The sequence below is a fragment of the Felis catus genome, chromosome E3 (genome assembly GCF_018350175.1).
Source record: "Felis catus isolate Fca126 chromosome E3, F.catus_Fca126_mat1.0, whole genome shotgun sequence".
NCBI lineage: Eukaryota > Metazoa > Chordata > Mammalia > Carnivora > Felidae > Felis > Felis catus.
The window spans coordinates 10459668-10481108 of NC_058383.1; the positions used below are offsets into that span (position 1 = coordinate 10459668).

Genomic DNA, 21441 nt, shown 5'->3' on the forward strand with positions numbered 1-21441 from the left:
TGGCCACTCGGGCCTTGGCTGGGGCCGGATTTTTGGCTGGGCTGCAGGGCCCTCCCTCCCGCTTCCTCTCCCGAGGGCTGTCCTGGCAGAGGCCCCCCTCGCACTTTCTGGCGGGAACAGGGCCAGCAGTGAGGGAACAGCTACAGAGGGAAAGCAGGAGAGAGATGAAGGAACTCTGTGTGTGTGTGTGTGTGTGTGTGTGTGTGTGCGTGTGCGCGTGAGTGTGTTTTAAGGAAAAAAGCCCACAGTCCAGTCCAGTCAGACCCAGCCTGGGAGGCTTGTGAGCCGGGCCTTTCGTAATTGCCCCCCTCCCCGCGGCCCCCTCCCCCAGGCCTCCCCCTTCTCCCGCCCTCCCGCCCGCCCTCTCTCCCTCCCTCCTTCCCTCTCAGCCGACGAGGCAGCAATTACGCTTTGGGGATAAAACGAGGCGCAGAGAGCGGGCTGGGGCATTTCTCCCCGAGATGGCGGGTCTGAGAACTGCAGCCCTGCGGCCCGGAGTCCTCCTGCTCCTGCTGTCCATCGTCCACCCCTCGCAGCCTGGAGGTAGGCCTCACCCTGCCCCCCGGGGCTCGCCGGCAGCCCGAGGGCCTCCCGGCCAGGTGGCCGGACTGACAGACCAGAGGGCGCCCTTCATCCCGCCGTCCTCCAGGGGGTCCCTCAGCCACTGGATCCTCAGAACGGCCCCTCCCGGGAGCCAGCCCGTGCAGAGGAGGAACCTGTCACACAGACACCCCGAGACTCAGGATGGTCCCAACCGTGTCCAGGTTCTGCCGCTCCGACAGGGTTGAGGACCCCTGCTCTGTCCTGGGAGCTCCGCCAGTGTGGGGGGTGGGGGGGTGGAGGGGGTCTGGAGCACACACTGGGGAAGGGCCGGTGGGGGGTCCCGGTGGGTCGTGGGGCACTGGCGGTTTGCACACCTGTGAACCCAGTGGGGTTGCGCACATGCCCTGAGGGCAGGGGACCTGGGTTGGAGGCCAGCTCAGCTGCGGTGAGCTGTGTGACCTCAACAGGTTCCTTGTCCCCTGGGAAGCCAGGACCCCCCTCTGAGGAAGGTCAGAGTCAAGTTGATTATGGGGCTGTGGGTTGGAAAGCCTCTGCTGTGGTCTGTCCCTGGTGAGGAGGGCTGGGACATCTGAGCATCTGTGTGTGTGTGTGTGTGTGTGTGTGTGTGTGTGTGTGTGTGTTGAGGTGGGGGTTGAAGGGTATGTAACAGTGCCTGTTAGCATGTGCAAAAGTCTGCCACCTGACAGGCATGTACACGTGGGAAATATGGTCTCCAGGTGTGGATTGTCACTGTGCATGTGACTCTGTGTGTGTGTGTGTGTGTGTGTGTGTGTGTGTGTGGTACAGAACACAAATGAGGATCAGGGAAGCTGGGGAAGGTATTCATCTGGCAGAGGGAGGGTGGCCAGTAGCAGAGGCTAGAGGGGACGTTGGAGCAGTCCTGTACATGCTCTCTGTTAGGCCACAAGGGTGCCCTCTGTGGGGCCACTGCACACCTCGAAGGACCCTAGGAGTGGCTCCCAGGGGGCCCCCGAAGGTGCTTCTGGCCACAGGAAGAGAGGAGTGCAGACACTTGAGCCATGTGGTGGGGTGGCCTGGGAGGGGTCAGCTTTCCGTGGGAGTCCTCCTCGCCTTAGGAACCAGACCCTCAGTGGGGCCGGCGTCGGGGGGCACAGGATGGAACAGGGCCAGGCCAGAGGGCCGGAGTAAGGGGCTGGGGCTGCAGGAACTGTTTCTGTGAGATTGACCAGCCAGACAGGACCCCAGAGAGCAGAGGCTTCCTGCACAGAGGTCAGCTCCCAGGCCTGGATTGGGGGGCGGGCAGGGGGGAACACGCACACCATCGGTTGGGCCCCGCAGGGGGAGCGAGACAATCCCAGAGGACCAGCCACCCCAGCGCCGAGAGCAGCAGCTCTGGGCCCTCCTGAGCCTCCTCCCGGCTCCCGCAGGTGTGGCCCCCGAACACCCGTCTCTCCAGACAGTGCCACCAGCTATGTAGCGGGGCAATTAATCCCCTCAAAAACCCTAAGAGTTGAGCCTATGACCTTCTGTCACAAATAGGGAAATGGAAGCTCAGACAGCCAAAGGCAGCTCTGGGGGGGTTAACACCGGCCAAAGGGGGTTAACAGCAGCCAGTTCTCTGCCAAAGGGTGACGGGTGGATGCAGGGCACCGGGCGACCCTTGGGAAAGCCCACGCCCAAGACTGAGTCCTCTAGAGTGGGCACACCCTAGAGCAGGTGCCCTCAGTGACACTACCAAGCCTCGACCGCCGTGCTTCTTTTCTTGCACATAAGTCTCAGCTCTGGCCCACGTGGTAGACCAGCTGGGTCCCAGGAAGGAGGACGTGAATCCATGCCATCTGTTGGGGGTTTTGCCCAGGGACTACCAAAATCTAAAGAGGTCGGGGTGTGGGAAGGGGTGTGGAAAGGGCCGTACGTCTACACACACACAGAACCGCCCTCCTGGCTCTCTTGGGGAGCCCAGCTTCCCCCCGCCCTCCATTGAGAGGATATCACCCCCACGAGTTCCCCAGCCCCCAAAGAACCGTATTGTCAGTGGAGGGGGCTCCCCAGAAAAACTGGTGGCAAGGGGTGTCTAGACCCACTCAGGATAGCTCCAAGGTAGCTTTGAGGACCAGCTGTCCCAAACCCCTGTGCCATTTATAAAGGGAGAGAGAGAGAGAGGAATTAAATCAGACAGAGTTCTGTCTCCCAGGACCCAGAAATAATATCAGCCTTTTCGTTTTCTGATTTCGGAACTAAGGATGATTTAGTACAGGGCTTGTCAGCCCCTGGCTGAATATTAGACTTAACTGGGGAACTTTAAACAATTCGAATGCCAGGGTCCCACCCAAGAATTCCTGCTTTCTTTGGTCTGAGGAGGAAACTGGACGTGGAGGTTTTGTAAAAACTGTCCAGGTAACTCAGATGAGCCTCTGGGGCCAAGGACCTCCGGCTGAGCTAATCCTGCTCTCCGCATTTGCTGGGGCCAAGGCAGGAGGTCAGACGTGCCCAGGGGAGGGAGGGGACAGAGTCCCACACTAGAGGACGGATTGTTTTTGAAAAGCCCTTGGCAGGCTTTCTCCCTGCAAACAATAAACAGCTTCGTGCGGACTGATCCGCTCCCCTGCCAGCCCCCTGGACTTGGGCTTGGCAGAGCCCCTTGCCAAGGCCTGCTGGCCCCATGCTCATTCCGGAACAGCCTTCTCCACATCTCTGAACCCGAAGCCCGGGGGCCCAGGCAGAAGGCCCTGCGTGTGACTGGGGTCAGCTGTGGGTCCCCGGCCAGGCGCCTCATCTCCCTGGCGCTTGATTTCCCTGGCTACAAAATGAGGGAAAACATCCCTGCTTCATTTATCTCCTAGGCACAGTGGGAGGCGTCAGCCACGGAACATCTGCAAACATCAAATAAGGGGACTGCGGGGATGTGAATTGCTAAAACGATAGATCTTCGTTTTCCGACGCACTTATTCGGGCTGATTGACTTTTATAATCAGTGCCCGGTTTTAAGGTTTAACTTTCCCTCTCGCTACTCACCCCCACGTTCTGTCTCCTGGGCGCAGCAGGCGTGAGTGATGGAGGAAGCAGCTAGGAGAGGGGCGGGGAAGGCCCGGAAGAGTCCCAGGAAATCCAGGAAGGCTTCATAGCAGAAGAGGCCTTTGAGTTAGACCCTGAAAGAAAGGTCAGCTTTTGAGGGGCTGACTGTGGATGAGAGATGAGCCTGGGCCCAGGGGGCCCTGAGAGGCAGAATTGGAGAGACGGAGGGGCAAATTCTATCTCAGCAGAAAGAAGACCTCTCTGCAGGTAGGGCTGACGGTGTCGGGAGGGGGTGACTTTCCTGTCACTGGAGGCGTGTGAGCAGAAGCCCGGGGGGGGCGGGGGAGGGAGGGATGTTTGCGGAAGGAGTTTCCACCCAGGCCAAGAAGACTGTTACGATCTCGGAGAGTCTAGGATCCGGATTCTAAGACGCAAGAGACAAGTTCCACCCTGGGCTAGCCCGCGAAACAAGCCAAACCCACATAAAACAAGACAAGCATATGCTCCAAGCCAGCTGCTTTGGGCCAGCTGAGCCGTGAGAGCCACAGGCCCAGAGAAGGCAGGAAGGGAAGAATTTGAGCTCAGTCTTGGAGGAAGGGCAGGACTGGGGAGCAGAGAGGCATCCTGGCAGGAGGATGCGCTCTCGCCAAGGAGGTAAGAAGGAGGGTGACCAGCTGGAGCACGAAATGAGGCCACTGCCTTTTTGAAGGCCCCTGACCGACTCCTGTCATCTGTTCTCACCTCCCCTGCACTTGCCCGGAGCGGGCAGGGCGGGCATCCTTCGCACCCCCCTGAACCTTCTCTATTTCCTCAGCTCAAAATGAGGGTCCAAATCTCTAGCCCCCTCCAGGCCGTCGTGGTCCAGGCACAGAGCTTGGCGCTGTTGGGATCTGAATCCTGGGGTGGGGGACGGGGGAGAACTGGGGAGGGCCAGGAGGACTGCAGGGAGACGGGCAGGCGCTGGGGAGAGAGGAGGCAGAGGATGGGGGGGGGAGCAGATCCTGGGCAGAGGAAGTAGGGGTTCAGCCAGGACGGGGTAGGGAGACTCCCTGGCTGGTTGGGGATGGAATAGGCTGGACTGAGACCCACAGGCAGCATCCTCCCCTCAACCTAAATCCCCCATGCTTTATTAAATACCTACTGCATACCTGGCCGCAGGCCAGGTATGGTGCAGCAAAGCAGAGACAAAGGCTGACCATCTTTTCCTTTTTTTTTTTTTTTTTTTGCAATTACTGTAGCCCAGAGCCAGGACAGGACACTTCTCTTATTTGAACCACTTGACATTTGACAATTTGCAACAGCCTTGCAGGACAGAGGTTATCAGCCCCGCATTTCTTTAAAGGAAACTCGGGCTCAGAGGGGTTAAGTGACTGGCCCAAGGGCACACAGACAGGAAGCAGTGGCACAGCCCGAGGCCAGATGGGTCTGTCCTGAGCCCCGAGCTCTGTCCGCCACCCCCCCCCCCAGGCTGCTCCTGCCCTCTGTCCTGGAGCTGGAGAGCAAAGAGGTAGGGAGAGAGGCACGGTCAGGAGGGAGAGACAGGGAGAGAAAGGGGAGGAGGGGGAGGGGTGTGGCTCTGGGGCTTCGGCACCCGATGACGGTGACCTGCTGGGCTGTCGCTGGAGGTGACGGGGCTGTGGGGCCAACAAGCCCAGCGTGCAGCATCGTCAGGCCACGGAGGCCAGACATCTGCCGTGAGGCCTCTGGACACAAGACAGTGCTGCCCCACACCGTCCCCCGACCCCGCCCGCGCCCCTTCCAGCAGGGTGGTGCCGGGGCCCCGGCTGGGGCATCGGCCAGGCAGCTCACGAAGCTGGGGCCACTGTGGTGGTGGAGTCAGGGCCCGGTCTGCCCCCGGATCGTCTGTTGCCATGACCACGCTCGGGCCCGGTCTGGGGCCCAGCGCCACGGCGTTCCCCAGCGAGAGCTTCGCGGGTCCGTGGGGAGTGAACTCGTGATCTCGGCTGGGCAGACAGCCCCTGGCCTGGCCGGTGAATTAACTTTTCCTTAGGAAACTATTCACTTTGCTCATTCATGGTGTCCCCCTCTGGGCCCCGGCGCCTCCCAAGACAGCCCGGTGTCAGACGGCCAGAACCCCACCCAGCCGTCGCTGCCCAGTGGCTGAGGACGCTGACCTCACGCCATCCTATCAGTGTGGGAATGGCTACATTTTTGCTAGCAGCAGCCACATCTCCTTAGGGCTCACTGTCGTAGCCCAGCCTGCCCTCCCGCGGCTCTGGGCCCTGCTCAAGCTGCTTACGGCTGGAGAGGGTTGACCGCCCAGCAGAAGGCGGACAGCCCCCAGCCCCGGGGCCGGACCCTCTCTGGGGGCGGAGGGGAGAAGAAGCAGGTAACACCGTGCAAAACACCGTGCTCAGAGGGAAGGCCTGGGTTTAAGCCCAGACTCCACTCTTCCCAGCTGTGTGTCCCTGGGCGCACCTCTTAACCTCTCTGAGCCCGATTTCACATCTGTTAAAATGAAAATCGTAATCTCTGCCCTTCCAACCTCACGGGGGCCATTCTGAGAAGCATGAATGAGAAAATGCTTTGTAAACATAAATTGCTTCGGCCAGCGTATCTCTCTTTGTAGATGTGCAGCATCATCATTATCATCTGCATTATTATTGTTACTGTGCTTTTATTGGTTCTGGCTGATGGAGGGTTCTACCTACTCACTTCCAGGGGTCCCAGGGGCTGTTCCCGGTGCAGTTCCCGGAGGCGTCTACTACCCAGGTAACGTACAGGAAACTTCCGTGCGCTCGGGGAAGGCAGGTCCTGATTAGTCCGTAAGAAATGCACAGTGTGACAATGTGGAAGGGGAGACATTGGCACGCCTACCAAAGTGGACCCACAAGCCCCTCCTACTTTCAAAAGCAGTCCGCGTGACACTTTCACAAGCACTCAGAGCATAAATTTTCTGAAAGTTGAAAGACGATGCTTGCGAGGCTGTAGGAAAGTGGGCGCCTTCAGGCACCCCTGCCTTTCAAACCCTTAACCTCGGTCTTGGGAATCCACACAAAGGAAATAACTGAAAAGCAGAGAGAGATCCCGAAGAAGGTCCATCGGAGGGTTATTTGCAAAGACGTAAAACCATAAGCCCACCCTGACTGAAGGGAGTGATCAAGGACACTCTGAAATAACACCCAGCTACTCAAAAGTATGAGTGCGCTACCTGCACAACCGTACGGCGAAATGTTCTTCAAGTGCAAACAACAGAAAAGCAGCGTTGGGGACTGGGAACGCCCCCAAAAAATAATGAGCAGAATGTGTTGCAGCTGTGGCATGGGGTGGGGGGGGTGAGGGGGCGCGTTTTCTTTGAATGTGGGAAAAGGCATCATGTTTTAAAGTAGATTGAAAAACCGAAGGTAACGCTTTCAATACTGAAAAAGTAATTTGAGAGGCGCTTCTGGGAGGTGCACGCCTGGAGGTATAGGAAGAGAGGTGCCCGGAAAGGATGGGGAAGCCCAGTACCCTTCCCCTACACCTTGCCTTCTTCCATCTCGCTGTTCCTGGGGTACGTCCTTTTATAATAAACTAGAGATCTAGTGGGGAAAAAAAAAAAGGCAGTTGAGTGTTCAGAACTGATATGAAGGTGAGGGCAGCCTCGGACACTCCCAGACACTGGCGGGCACCAGGCTGTTGGCCCAGTGGGGAACTGAGGCTCACGGAGCTTAAGGCTGGCCCGGCATCATGCGGCTAGGCAGCGAGGAACTTGACTGTGGGTCAGTGGGCAGCTTTCTGGCTGGCTAAAAAGAGAGCGCTCCATGAGTGAGAATGCCGTTGACATTCTGATGGTTCATTCTCTCTCTCTCTCTCTCTCTCTCTCTCTCTCTCTCTCTCTCTCTCCCTCTCAACGCAGGGGCTGGTCTCGGAGGTCTGGGAGGAGGAGGTAAGCTCAGAAACCAAACGTGGTTCTCACTGATGGGGTCTGGCTGTGACTCTGGCCCAACCGGGTCCCCAGGCCCCAGAACCCCAGAAGGCCTCAGCATCAAGGGCCCCTCAGTTTATGGACGGAGTGTCCAGTGTTGGGGGAGAGAGCCCACCAGCCTCCCGGGCCCCTCCCCTGCCCTCTTTCCTGTTTCTTTTGATCTTCCGTAACACCCCTGCAAGGCCTACCGGGTGGGTATCACCTTTCCCTTCTGGGGCTGAGAAACTGAGTCTGAGAGAGCGTACGCCATGAATCCGGTCAGCTTCCTACCCGCACATCCAGACACCGGGCTCCCAGCAGCTCCCTGTCCAAAGGGTGGGGGGACCATCCCCTGACAGCCCCCTTCTAGAACCCGGGGAGTGAGAAGCCCCAGTGCCCCGGGGAAGGTAAACAGTAGATAAATGGTGGCGTGGGGCTCTCTATACATTATCACCTCTTTCCCTCTGCAGCTCTGGGGCCAGGAGGCAAACCACCCAAGCCAGGTAAGACCCGAGGCCTCGGGGCATGGCGAGAGGGCTGGGAGCACGGGAGGGGAGGGCCCACAGAGTGGTGGACCCAGTGAGGTGGGAGGGAGATAAGCAGGCTGGGGCCAGACCCCCGGGCTTCTAAGGAGCAGGCGGCTGGTGGCCGCTCGCTCGAGGTCTCCCCCGTGTGAGGAGTGCCTCGCATCTACCCTGCAAAACGCCTGTGTGTCCAGCTGCCTGGAGAGTCCCCTGGGCACAGGGTCTCAGAAACAGCCCCAGGGGCAAAGGTAGGGACTGACGTTCCAGGGGCCACCAAGCCTGTGAATGTCAGTCTGGCGCTCAGACACAGACGGTAGGCTCCAGACTCCATCTAGATGGTCCCCTGACCCCAGACGGAGCTTTTTCTAACGCCAGGCCAAGACCCTAGACATTTCTGACCTCTGTGACAATCGGAGTCCTTATCTGACCACAAGCTGAACCCTGACCTGAGACGGAGGTCTGGGCTTAACCCCAGACTGAACCCCGACCCTAAGCCCCAGATGAGCTCCCTTCCCGACCAGGCCCCTTCCGGCAGTGTCTAGACCTTGGAGGTTTCCAGTAAGAGGATCTGGTTAGATCTGTCCAGGCCTTGCCCGTGGGGCCCGGATCTGCCACCGAGGTCCACCATCAGCTCAAACAACACACCCCCAGGAAAGGGGGAGGGAGGGTCCCTCCAGGAAGCCCTTAGACAAGCAGCAGGTGGAGGAAGCGGTGTCTCAGTCCAGATTTATGGCGCCGTCGGCATGAGATTCTCCACATGTGGCCTTGGCGCCCCCGGCTCCGCGTCTCCCTGGCTCTGAAGCCAGAGGCTCCGGGACAGTTTGGATGTCCAACGACTCTTACGAAATCCTGATGCTCAATGATCCAAGTGCAAATGAATCTACGGGACCCAGATCCCTCTTCCCTGCAAGCCCATCTGGGTTGTGAAATTCCAGGGCCGGGCCAGGCGAGAGAGAGGCAGGACAGCAGGAATCTTGGGCAAGGGATGTCCTGGGGTCTGGAAGGGTCTGCGAGTCCGGGAGACTTTGTGCTTCACTGCTTATCCGGCCAGAACCCGTGTCCTGTCTCCCTTGGAGGGGCGACCCTTACAGGGTCTCCGGTGGCGGAGAGGACACAAAGGCGTGGACGCAGGACTTGGCTCAGCCCGGAAAACCCACGCAGTGAGGGTCGTGACAGCAAAGCTGGAGGGGCATGGGGGATGGGCTGACCCCAGTGTCAGCACGACCAGAGGGAAGACAGGGGGGGCTGCATACAGGGTCCCATAATGGATGGGCGCTGGAGTGAGGCATGGATGAGACTTAGTGGGGACTCTGAAAGAACTTCCAGCTCAGGGCAAAGGAGTAAGACCAAAAAGGGAGTCAGGATATCTCCCTCCGACGAGAAGGGGCTGGGGGACACCCACTGGGTGCCCTGGCAGGTTGCACACACTAGGTGCTTTCTGCTCACCAGTCCACTGGTCCCAGGAAGGTCGGGGACACACTGGCCATTCTATAGTCTCCGAGAGGTGAGGTGACTTGCTTCCTCACTCACACACAGAGTAGGTGGGGGCAGCAGAGTTTGAGGCCGGGGCTCTTGGACTCTGGAAGAGACAGGGCTGGGCCGGCCAGGCCCCTTGGCTCCCGACTACGGTCAGCTCCTCACCAATTTCCTCCTTTCCAGGGGCCGGACTCCTGGGGGCGTTTGGACCAGGTGAGTCTACAGGAAGGAGGGCCATCAGGGGTGGGGCTGGTCGTGCTGAGGTGGCCCTGGGATCAGGCAGCTGGCGGGGGAGCCTGGGAAAAGGACAGATGGCTGCCCAGAGGTTGCCAGGCCACCCTCACAGGCCCCAGCTCCTTCCCACTTCCTGTTGGGTCCCCATCTTCTCTTCCCAGCCCTTCTGTGGTCAGGAAAAGCCTGAGCGTGTTCCCTGCCCTATTGGAGCTCAGGAAACGGGCCCAGCTTGAGAGAAGCCCCTGACAGACCTGGGGAGGGGCAGGGCCTGCAGTCCTGGGAAGTGAACCCAGAACACCCCAGGCCCGCCCTGACCCACACCGCACCTGCCCGGAAGGGAGAGGGGCCGCGGTTAGAGACCCACCTTACAGAGGGGCCGGCTGCATCTCAGGCACGGTCAGCTCACACAAGGAGGAGATGGGGGAAAGGGGAGACCACACCCCATGAAAGCCAGGTAGACCCTCCGGCGCTCAGCAGCCCCCCATGTCTGGGGTCTGTCCCCAGAGAAGGCTGCCCCTGGGCTCAGGATAGCCAAGACTGGAGCTTGCAGGAAAGATTCTCACAGAATTGGAAACAAACCTGGCACGGTTGTGAACTCCAACCTGATTGCCCATCGGCCCTGGCCAAAGCCATGGAATGTCTCCTGGAGGGGGAGAAGGAGCAATTGGGCCCAGATGTGGGAAGGAGAGAGCCAAAGGGACCCATTCGGCTTCTCATAAACATTTTAGCATCCGTCTACAAGCAAGGAGGCTCCTGGACAGCAGGGGCGGCTGGATGGACAGATATCCAGATGGTGGGAGACAGAAGGGGTTCCAGATACAGGGCAGGAAGATTGGGCTGAGCCAGGGGACTCCCTGCAAGGAAGCAGTCAGGGGCTGGAAGTCAGTCGGGGGCTGATGGCAGGAACAGAGCAGGGCCTGGCCCGGGGGGGGGGGGGTCCTGCTAGCAGACTGCTCAGCCCCAGCCCCCCCCCCCCGCCCAAAAGCCCTGCTGGGTGCTCCTTTACCTGGCAGACCTTTTAGGGGAAGCACGGAGTGGCTTAGGGGTGTTATGGGGGGTCAGTACAATCGTGCCTACATGGCACACAGTAGCTGGTCACTGAATGGTAGCTGCCATTTTATCAGGATCGGTCCCCAAGTCCCAAAGCTTGGTACTTGCCATGGGGGACCTGTCAGAAGCCCTGCTTGGGTCCAGCTTAGGGGCCTGAGCGCCCCACACTGACCACAGCACTGCCTGGTTCCCGATCACCCTCCACGAGACCCTTCCCATGCCGGGCCCGGGAATGATGCCCGCACACCAGCCTCTCCTCTCCTCACCTCGCTCTGTCTCCTTCTCCCCCTGCAGGGGCTGGTGGGCTTGCGGGAGCTGGCCCCGGGGCAGGCGAGCGTTGACATCCAGGCAGTGTGCGCACCTGGGGGCCAGAGCCAAGCCCAGGGCATCTGTTCGGCGTGGAGGGCTGTTGGGGTCCAGGGACGCAGGCCAGGCCTATCCTGGGTGCCAGCATGGGGGGGAGGGTGAGACCACCGGTGCTGAGCGTCTGTCCAGGGCACGAGTGGGTCACAGCTGGGTGCTGGATGAGAGCAGGACAGAAGCCCCAGGGGCCAATGGAGCCCAGAGGAGTCGTTCAACTCGGAAGGGCTCCAGGAAGGCTTTCTGGAGGAGGGGAGGATGGCGGTTTGACCCAAAAAGATCCCCATAATTTCGCAAGGCTGAGCAGAGCAGCCTGGGCATATGTTGTTCTCCGACGCCGAACCTGGTCCTGGCCCAGGGGCCACCGCTTGGTGTGAAAGTCCTGCAGAGAGCCGAAAAACCACCTGAAATGTGCCTCCCAGGAGGGACAGGGCCCGGTGGGCTGGGGCTCAGGGCCTCACCAGGTCCTCCCCTCGGCAGGGCTCGGGGCGTTTCCTGCAGGCACCTACCCAGGGGCTCTGGTGCCCGGCGGAGTGGCAGGTGCTGCCGCGGCCTATAAAGCAGCTGCCAAGGCTGGTGAGTGTCACTCCTGGGGACGCGCCTTAGCCCCTCTGGCCTCTGTGGGCTCACAACTTTGCAAAGCACCTTTCCTGGAAGGCAGGCGGGAGAGCGGAATTCTCACCTCCAATCCACTGGGGCTCGGGGAGGCAGCCGGCTGTGCCCAAGTGCCCAAGTGAGGCGGAGGCAGGGCCAGACCGTAATGGGGGGCGTTCCGCTGGCAGTCCGGGGCCCTTCCGCGTCCCACTATTCCTTGCATGACCCCTTGCCTCCCCCTGTCCCGGCTCCGTAGGCGCTGGGCTTGGCGGCGTCGGTGGCATCGGCGGGGTCGGCGGCTTAGGAGTGTCTACAGGTATGGCGGTGAGCCCTGAGTCGGCCAGGTGAGGGCTGCAGGCCTGGGGGGAGCCCACTGTGATGCGGCCCGTCCCATGCCAGGTGCAGTGGTGCCTCAGCCCGGAGCCGGAGTCGGAGTCGGAGTCGGAGGGAAGCCTGGGAAAGTGCCCGGTCAGTGTGCTGTCCCCGGGGGGGCAGAGGGCGGGGAGGGCAGAGGCCCCCACCCGCACACCGCACAGGAAGGGCCGCAGTAGGTGGGGAAACCAGCTAGGCCCGCGTCTGGTGCCTCGTCCGAAACCTGGGAGACGGGCCCTGGCCCGCCTTCCGGGCCGTTCTTCCAGCTCTTAGAGCAGGAGGCCTCAGAGACAGGCTCTGTGGCAGGCATTCAGATGACAGCTGGGGCACCGGGGCTCAGGAGGGACAGTCAGCTCAGAAGGGCCTGTCACGGCAGAGCAGGGCTGAGCCCCAGGCACTCGGACTCCGCATCTGGTGCTCTGCCCCAAGCCCTTGAGGAAGTGACTTCAGGTTGAACAAAAGGCTGCCTGAGTCCACACAGCAGGGAGGGAACATCTGGAAGCTGTTAGCCCAGAGGTGGGCTGAGCCGGCCATGTAAACAGGCTCCAGGAGACAAGATGAATCCACACGCAGAAGGGTTTGCGGATGATTTCTGAAACTCGTGGGAGAGCTGCGGCCACTGCACATGTGTCCCTGGCTATGCCCTCTGGGCCCTGGGAGGCCGGCCCCGGAGCCCCGGAGCCGCTTGGGAGAGGAGGAGCGGGGAGGGGTCCCCAGAGGCCAGGCTGCTGCTCATGGCCCAAACCTTCCCTTCTGGCCGCAGGTGTGGGCCTGCCAGGTGTCTACCCAGGTGGAGTGCTCCCAGGCACAGGTGAGGGCAAGAAGAAGAAAGGGACCCTAGAGCAAGGAGAGCAGCCTCTGGCAGCCTCCCAGGTGGCCCGTCACCTCCCCACAAGCCAGGGCCACCGGCTGGGCCCTGAACAGCCCTGTCTCCCTAAGCGTCAAAGCTCAGGCCTGGCCATCTTTCCCCACAAAGTCTGGTCAGCGTCACACACCCCCCCCCAACCCGCCCCAAACCCTGACCCTCGGCCCAAACCCAGACCCTCGTCACAGCCCGAGAAGGGCCCCCCGAGGACACACCGAGTCCCAGTGTGGCCAGCTGTTTCCCAAAAGCTGTGAGTCACCAGGGGGCCCGCCCAGCACATCTGCCCCGCCGGAGACCCCTCAGAGCTGCCCTCTCGCCCTCCTCTCCCTGCCAGGGCCTGGCCACCCCACCCACCATGTGACCTCCTGAATTCCCCCAAAAGCCCAAATTCAGCCTGCTCGGAGGGATTTGCTGACAGAGTGGCCCTCCCCCTGTCCCTCCGGCTGAGGTGGCCCAGCCCCAGTGGAGACATGAGTGGTAGAACCACCAGATGCTGGCAAACAGAGAGTTCCCGGCCACGGCAGATGGCCACTTCCTGTTTGGTGTGGCCGCACCTCCAGCGAGAGCCCCCGAGGGGCGCAGGCTTGCTGCCTCGAACAGGGTTTAACTGTCTGCCTTCTCTGGGGACGATGTGCTGCTGGGCTGGAAATTAACTCCAATAACTGAGGCGCGGGCTCAAGAGGCTAGGAAATGGGGTGCAAGCTCAGGTCTTCTGACCTTGGGTCAGACGGGGAAGGAGAGTCACCACCCCCACGCGCCCCTATCACCACCTGAGCCGTGCCTGTCGCTGACAGCACAGAAGGTCAGCTGTGTGACCCGAGGGAGGTGTGGGTGTCTGCGAGGCCTGCCTTCCCACCCTCACCGCCAGCTCCCTCCCTTTGCCCCCATAGGAGCTCGGTTCCCGGGTGTGGGGGTGCTCCCCGGGGTTCCCACCGGAACAGGAGTCAAGGCCAAGACCCCAGGTATGCGGCCAGCGGTCTGGGAGCCCATGGTGGGAATCTCCACCCACCCTCAGGCCTCTCCGGCCAGGAGTGGGGGTGGGGAGGGGGACCCTGGGCTCAGGGCCCTCTGGACGGGCACCTCCTGGGCTCCAGTCCTGGTACAACTGGCCAAGATGGGTAGCACCCCTCTCAGAAATCCCACAGTGCGTGTGAGGGCAGCCTGGGCCGGGGGATCTGGGCAGAACTGGCCCTGCTCTGGTCAGCCCGCCCCTCAGTGCCTCCTGGCCCCGGTTACTGGTCCCCATGGCGGCAGGGCCCCAGTGACGGCTCCTTGTCATTGGTCGTTGCAGGCGGAGGCGGAGCTTTTGCTGGAATCCCAGGTGAGGCCAAACTGGGTGTCCCCGGGTGGGCGGGCAGGCCAGCAGAGGAGCCAGCCAGGCAGGGAGGGGCGGGGCCACCCAGAATCCCCTGGAGGCCTGTCCACTTTCCCTCAGACCTCCTGCCCCAGGCCTCGGAGGGGACTTCAGCACAGCACGTTGCTCCCCCCACCCAACCCCTCCGTCCAAGCAGCAGCCAGATGAGCCCAGAAACCCCACCATCTGTGCCAAATGCCGTGAGAGCTGCAGGCCCCAACTCACGGCTCGAGCCCCAGGAGGGAGAGCGCCCGGCAGTTTCCCGGGAGGAAGTGACCCAGCACTGAGCCGACCACTGATCAGCTGCTCCCACGGAGCAGAAAGTCAAGTGTGAGGCTGAGGGCTGAGCAGGCCTGCTGGCCCACATTGCTGGGACCTGAGTCTGCTCTCCTTGTTCCCACAGGAGTTGGACCCTTTGGGGGCCAGCAGCCTGGAGTCCCGCTGGGGTACCCCATCAAGGCTCCCAAGCTGCCAGGTAAGTCAGAAGGACGATTCAAGAGGTGCCACTCACTGGGCCTCACTCACATGCACACATATGTTTACACACGTGCACATGTGGGCACAGGTACAGAGACCCATAGCCCTGATGGGAAGCGATCTGTGTTGATGGAAAGAAACACCCTTCGATGGAAAGACCCCTCCGATGTCAGCCCCCACCCCCGCAATCAGCTCAGACAATGAGATGGTTCCTGTTGGGAGGTTAATAATCAGGAAGATACTAGGATTCTAAGGCCATGGCAGGCCCCGGATTTGTGGGGGGAGCGCTGTTCCATCATCCCCTGGAGCAGGGGTCCCTTTCCCTCCTCCACCGAGGGCATCTGCACTCCCGAGAGCCTCTGTGCGCAGCGCAGGACCTTTGGTGCGCGTAGGGAGGTCTCAGGCCTCAGTACCTGTGGGGGTAGGTCCGTCTACCCAGGCAGTGGGGGCCCAGCACAGGACTGCCATGGAGCAGCCCCTAAGCCCACCCTGCCCTCTCTTCAGGTGGCTACGGACTGCCCTACAGCACTGGGAAACTGCCCTATGGTGAGTAAGACCCTCCTAAACGGATGGGCTTCTAGTGCTTTCCAGCTGCAGGGTCTTAGCAAGGACCTATTCCACTAGGAGAGCAGCCACCTGGGGCTGGAACAAAGTCTTGGAAAGGGAATTCTGTGACAAGGGAACACAGATCTTGGACTCAGGCAGCCTGGTTCTCAATTCTGGTCCTCACACTTAGCCCCAGGCCTTGGGTAAACCGGTTTCTTCTCTGAGCCTCAGTATTTTCATCTGTAAAACGGGAAGAAGCCTCCCACACGCATTTGAATCTGTTTTAACTCTGGCTGGGAGTGATAGGGTGGAGACTCCGGGCAGCCTGACCCCTGAAGGGCAGGGCAGGGCAGGGAGGGCAGCCACAGTGAGATCTGTACAGATGCCCACTGAGCCTCTCTGTTTCACAGGCTATGGGCCAGGAGGAGTGGCTGGTGCTGCGGGCAAGGCTGGGTACCCAACAGGGACAGGTAAGGAACCTCACCCAACTGTCAGCTCAAGGGGCACTAGTCACCCAGGCTCCGGAGCCGCAGGGCTGGCCAGGGTCTCTCGAGAATGCAGGCCAGCCCACCGTGCATCCAGACCCCAGTCTGAGCCTGGAGAAGATTCTCAGGTGGGGGCAGTTCCGTCAGCCTCTGCTTGCTGTGAAGTCCCTCACCCACACCCACACATGAAAGGATCGGCTCTCGTGGGGCTGGAACAGGTGGGCTCAGAGACACAGGAGCAGTTTTCAGAGTCTCTCTCTCCTTCCCCTTCCCTAGGGGTCGGCCCCCAGGCTGCAGCAGCAGCAGCTAAAGCAGCTAAGTTTGGTGAGTGCCCCTGCCAGCCCCCAGCCCTCCAGCCCTCCAGCCCCCCGGCCCTATTATCACTGGGAGCCTGCCTCACAGAGAACAAACAAAGGCAGCCTCTGACCCCACCATTTATCCAGTGTTTTCAATATCATCCATTCTCCCATCCATCCATCCATCAATCCTTCCTTCTTTCCATCACTCCGTCCTTCCATCTATCCATTCCTCCTTCCATCCCTTCATCCATCCATTATCCATTCATCCCTCCTTCCATCTATCCATTCCTCCTCCCATCCACCCATCAATCCTTCCTTCTTTCCATCCCTTCATCCATCCACCCATCCATCCGCCCATCCATCCATCCCCCATCCGTCTCCCCTCCATTCCTCACTCCATCCCTCCCTCCTTCATCTATCCATCCCTCCCTCTCTCCACCAATCCCTTCCTTCTCCCATCCCTCCATCCTGCATCTCTCCATCCATCCGTCCACCCATCCATCCATCCATCCATCCCTCCCTCTCCCCTTCTCTCCCTCCCTCCATCTATTTCAGAGACCAGGGTCAACTAAGAGCCCTGCTGGAAAATGCAGGCACTGTGGTGGGAGTCAAGAAGAGGGAGACATTATTTCTACCTGGGGAAAATCAGGAAGGCTTCTCAGGGAAAATCATGTGTGATTCTGGAGTTTACCATGTGGTGAATATAGGAAGGAGAAGCCCAGGCAGAGGGGATGGGTTTCTATGGTGGTTGGAATGATCATTTTGGGTGGTGCATACTTGAGCATTTAAACAATGTTGTTGTTCACTATCAAGTTAATGTGTGCTATACAACGTCCAACCCGCTCAAGTCAGTGATGCCTTGACCAGCAAAGGTGGCAAGGCCTTCCCTGCGCCCGTGTAGTGGGCAGAGTGAACATCTATGCCCCTGCCCCAGATCATCCCCCAGTTCAGAATCAGTCTACTGGGACTGAAGCCCTTGGCTTCATCTCTAGTTCCCGGGGGAGCCCTTCCTGTACCGAGATGGGACAGAGGACATCTCCCCACCGGCCCAAGGTGGGAGGATGGGGGGGGAGGGGCAGAGTACTGAGCGGGAGGCCTGCTCCCTGGAGGCCCCGCAGGCCCTCCCTCTAGGCCCCCAAGGCTGGAGGGGATGGCTGGAATGTGGGAGCAGGAGAGTGGGACAGAGAGGGGCTGCCAGAGCCAGGCAGCCAGGCGCTTGGATTACAAACTTGGCCGAGGCTTTGGAACACAGGGAGAGGAAGCCTTGAACATTCCTGCAGGGGCCCCTCTGGCCCGGGGAGCGGCCGCTTGTGGTTTCTCAGTATGTGGCAGTGATCAGGATGGGATTTGTCTGAAAACATACAAGTCCCTTAATGAGCGTGTTGAAATGGACACTTTGGGGGTGAGTCAAGGAACAGTCGGGTGGGGGCCTTCTCTAGCAGGCCCATCCGGAGATGCCTGGGCCTCGTTCCCAGTGGAGGTTGTGCTGGTTAAAATGCCGGCATCCAAGGAGCCTTCCTGCCGGGGCCTCCCGGGGGCGGGGCCCTGGGAGCCACATCACTGTCCCCATCCCAGCAGGTGCTGGAGGAGCCGGGGTTCTCCCTGGTGTTGGCGGTGGCGGCATTCCTGGTGGGGCCGGCGCAATTCCTGGGATTGGAGGCATCGCAGGTAGCGTCTGTACCGCTGGGGGTGGGGGTGTCCTTGAGAGGGTCCCCGGGAAAGGGCCTCACCCTCTGTGACTGTCTCTCAGGGGCAGGGACTCCTGCTGCTGCTGCTGCTGCTGCTAAAGCCGCCGCTAAGGCAGCTAAATTCGGTGAGTGCCCTGAGCAGGCCCGGGGCCCCAGCCTGCCCCCAGACCCCCATCTGCATGGGCCTTGCACAGCCCAGCCCTACAAGATCCATCTATGGCAGCTTCTATCCCCCACCCCCGCCCCCGCCCCAAACATGCGATGTCCCTACCTCCTTGCCTTTGCCTGTTCTGGCCACTCTGCCCAGAAGGCCATTACTTTCCACTGATTGGCCCAGCTGGTGGCGGGTGAGGGGGCTCCCATGGAGTGGGAGCCCTTCCTACCTTCAGGGCTGCCCGCACCTGCTGCACCCACTGCCTGGGCGCCCAGCGGAGAGACCTGACTTGACTTTAGACACAGATCGGGCTCTTCCCGTCCACCGATCCAAACCCGCAGAGCTCTGTGCCGGTTCCGTCGGCCTCCCCTTCTCTCCGATGGGTTGGATCCACGCAGGGGCAAGGCCAGCCTGCCTGGGATCTGCACTCAGGACCTGCCTCTCCCACAGATCACCAGAGCCATGCCTTTGGGGGCCCTCTGAGATTCCCACAGGGTCCGGCCAGGAAGACAATCCTTTCCTCCCACAGGAGCTGCCGGAGGCGTGGTGCCTGGTGGGCCAGGCTTTGTCCCGGGAGTTGGAGTCCCAGGTGTTGGGGTCCCAGGTGTTGGCGTTCCAGGTGTTGGGGTCCCAGGTGTCGGCGTTCCAGGTGTTGGAGTTCCAGGTGTTGGGGTCCCAGGTGTTGGAGTCCCAGGTGTTGGAGTCCCAGGTACTGGGGGCCCGGGGAATTGTGGGTTGACTAGGTGAGCTGGGCTGTGTGTGCGTGCATATGCGCGTGGGTGAGAGAGAAATACTGAAACGATTGCTAAGACTTTCAGATTCCCCCTAATACCTCACGCATCTATCCTCTTCTCTTCATACGACTGCCCAGGCCTCGCCTTCTCCTCTTTGGGCTGTAACAACCTCCTAATTAGTCACTGTCAGCATCATCTTCTCTAATTCATCCTCTGGCTGTCAGTGTGCTCCTGGAAGCAGTGGCCATTTCTTTTTCATCTCTGTGTTCCCAGCCCTTAGCTGAATAAGTGCTCAGTAAATGGTGGGTAAGTGGATGGATGGATGGATGGATGGATGGACAGACACCTGGGTATGTAGGTGAATGGCAAGTGAGTAGGTGAGTAGACAAGTTGATGGATGAGGGAATGGGTAGATGAAGGGACAGTACAAGGATATGTAGATATACGGATGACTAGACACATGGGTAAAATGACGGATGGATAGATGACGCAGGGATGGAAGGACAGATGGAAGGGCAGATGGGGCCCTAGATAAGTGGCTAGAAAGACGGATGGCTGGATAGATGGGTGCTTGCATCATGCATGATGGATGGATAAGCACATGGTTCAGTGAGCAAATGACTAGATGGGTGTGTGGAAGGCAAATGCAAAATGAATGATTGGATGGATAGATGAATGGCTAGATAGGCGGATGAGTGAATAAGTGGATGGATAGGTAGGTGCACAGGACAGAGAGATAAGTCGTTGAGCGGGTGGATTGAAGTCCAAGGATAGCCAAACAAATGGACAGACGTGTGGGTAGGTCGATGGGTGGATGAATGGGTGGTTAAGTAGACAGATGGTCAGAGGAGTAAATGCGGATATGCATGGGTGAATGGATAGGTAGAACTTTGCGTCATTTGTGTCCCCCTTGGCCCCTCCAGGAGCTGTGTCACCAGCTGCAGCCGCTAAAGCAGCCGCCAAAGCAGCCAAATACGGTGAGTGCTGTGTGGCTAGCTCTGCCCCATCCTGTTCTGGCCAGAGAAGGGGAGTGACTTACCCAAGGTCACATCACAAGCCACTGACAGAGCTGGGACTTGGAACTGTTGGGCCCCAGGGCAGTGTCTCCTCTGGTCGTCTCCCACCACGAGGCCATGGGGCTGAGTGATGGGAGAGTCCCAGTACGGCATTCCCAGTGGAGACCACGTCCCTGAGCCTCCCTGCCCTGGCCAGGGCCCTCTCAGAGGAGCCCAAGCCTGACTGGGGATACGGGACCTGCCCACAATCTCTCTATAGCCGACAAAGGGGCCCTTCAGAGAAGACAGTGGTTGGAGAGTGGAGGGGGCAGGGTCTCCGTAAATGCTCCCCGCAGGAGGCTGGCAGGAGGCCCATGCATTCTATGGTTTCCGGTCCTTCATTCATCAGACTTGGGAGAGGTTTGCATCGTCTTTCCGGCTGACCAGCACCCCCAGAGCCCTCCCCAGCCTCCCTCACTGAGATGCTTTTCCACCCAACTCTCTTCCCTCTGCAGGGGCCAGAGCGGGAGTGGGAGTTGGAGGCATTCCCACTTTCGGGATTGGCGCCGGGGGCTTTCCTGGTTACGGTGTCGGAGCTGGAGTGGGCGCTGTCCCTGGAGCTGTCCCTGGAGCTGGCCTTTCCCGTGAGCCTTAGTTCCATCTGGGTTAACTTCTCTTTTGTAGGGCTGAGGCGGGGGGGGCAGGGGGCGCAAGGGAGCATAGACTGGGCTTCAACACGCGCAAGGACGGCCTCCAGCAACTTTGGGTATGAGCACTGCTCGCCCAGCCCCACTGAGATGCCCCAAGCTTTCTCTCTTTCCTCGCAGCAGCCGCTGCCCAGGCAGCAGCCGCAGCTCAGGCAGCAGCAGCCGCCAAGGCAGCCAAGTACGGTAAGTGCCCCTGCCCTGCCTGTCCCCACACCCAGGGCCGTGCCCCCCCCTCCTGCTCACCCCAGCCCTGCTCTCGGGCTGTCACATCCTGGGCTTTCTCACAATCGTTGGCTTATCTGACCTGGGGCCCAGGCTCCAAGGTCAGAGCAGTTCTCCAGCGAGAGGGCAGAGCAACCCCACCCTCAGGCCCCTGGGGCTGAATGGCCTGGGTCAAGGTCAGGAGTCCCCCGACCCCATCTTCCGAAGCCACTCTGACCTCTTCTGCCCTTTTCAGTCGCTCACCACTATGATTATCAGCCCCGCTTCTCAGCTGTACCCCACATCAGCCAGGCGGAGGTGCCCATCAGCCATTCTGTTCCCCACGCCACCGTCTCCCCTTCCCTCTCCCAGGAGCCTGACGCTCTTTGCTCTTCCAGGTGCTGGAGGCGTCGGAGGCTTGGGCGGGCTGGTGCCAGGCATCGGAGACGGAGTAGCAGGCGTGCCAGGTGTAGGAGGGGTGCCAGGTGAGCTGCGTCCCCAACCCAGAGGAGGGGTGGCTTTGTCTCACGAAAGGAGCCCTGGCGTTGACCGGGTCAAGTACATCACTTTGCGGGTGGCAAGACTTCACGGAGCCCAGGGGTGGGGAGGGGAGAGGGCAAATTCCCCTTTGGAGGGAAGACCCTCCAGGGGACCCCAGCTTGCCGGGGGGGGGGGGGGGGGGGCTCGGGAAGTCAGCCGTCATCCAGCTAGGCGGCCGAGCTGTGCTCTGCCAGGGCTGGATGGCCTCCTTCACTCCAGGGGCCTTTCTGGTTCCTGATCAGGCGGGAAGGTCTATACCACCGTTGGGCTCACGTCCTCGGTGGCTTTTCCCCACCAGATTTCTCTTCTGTGTGCCTTCTTTCTGGGAGAAAATTTCCC

At 60.3% G+C, this 21441-nt stretch overlaps 1 protein-coding gene across 15 annotated transcripts in view; it reads left to right on the forward strand.

Annotated features, from left to right (window-relative positions):
* Nucleotides 1-361: 361 nt before the first annotated feature.
* The window catches only part of ELN (elastin), a 31174-nt gene continuing 10094 nt past the window's right edge, over nt 362-21441 (forward strand). For 2 of the 15 annotated variants that reach the window (XM_019820585.3, XM_019820594.3), the window contains exons 1-22: nt 363-543; nt 6223-6273; nt 7400-7429; nt 7918-7950; nt 9631-9660; nt 11572-11667; nt 11942-12001; nt 12085-12153; nt 12821-12868; nt 13813-13884; nt 14214-14243; nt 14680-14751; nt 15258-15299; nt 15710-15769; nt 16061-16108; nt 17659-17751; nt 17834-17896; nt 18455-18634; nt 19583-19636; nt 20170-20298; nt 20482-20544; nt 20961-21047. In XM_019820585.3, the coding sequence (XP_019676144.1) occupies nt 462-543; nt 6223-6273; nt 7400-7429; nt 7918-7950; nt 9631-9660; nt 11572-11667; nt 11942-12001; nt 12085-12153; nt 12821-12868; nt 13813-13884; nt 14214-14243; nt 14680-14751; nt 15258-15299; nt 15710-15769; nt 16061-16108; nt 17659-17751; nt 17834-17896; nt 18455-18634; nt 19583-19636; nt 20170-20298; nt 20482-20544; nt 20961-21047 (1492 nt within the window). In that variant the 5' untranslated portion in view covers nt 363-461. Of the gene's footprint in view, nt 544-6222; nt 6274-7399; nt 7430-7917; nt 7951-9630; nt 9661-11571; nt 11668-11941; nt 12002-12084; nt 12154-12820; nt 12869-13812; nt 13885-14213; nt 14244-14679; nt 14752-15257; nt 15300-15709; nt 15770-16060; nt 16109-17658; nt 17752-17833; nt 17897-18454; nt 18635-19582; nt 19637-20169; nt 20299-20481; nt 20545-20960; nt 21048-21441 lie in introns of all 15 variants that reach the window. The other 13 variants (XM_019820591.3, XM_019820582.3, XM_019820583.3 and 10 more) reach the window with 13 other exon arrangements.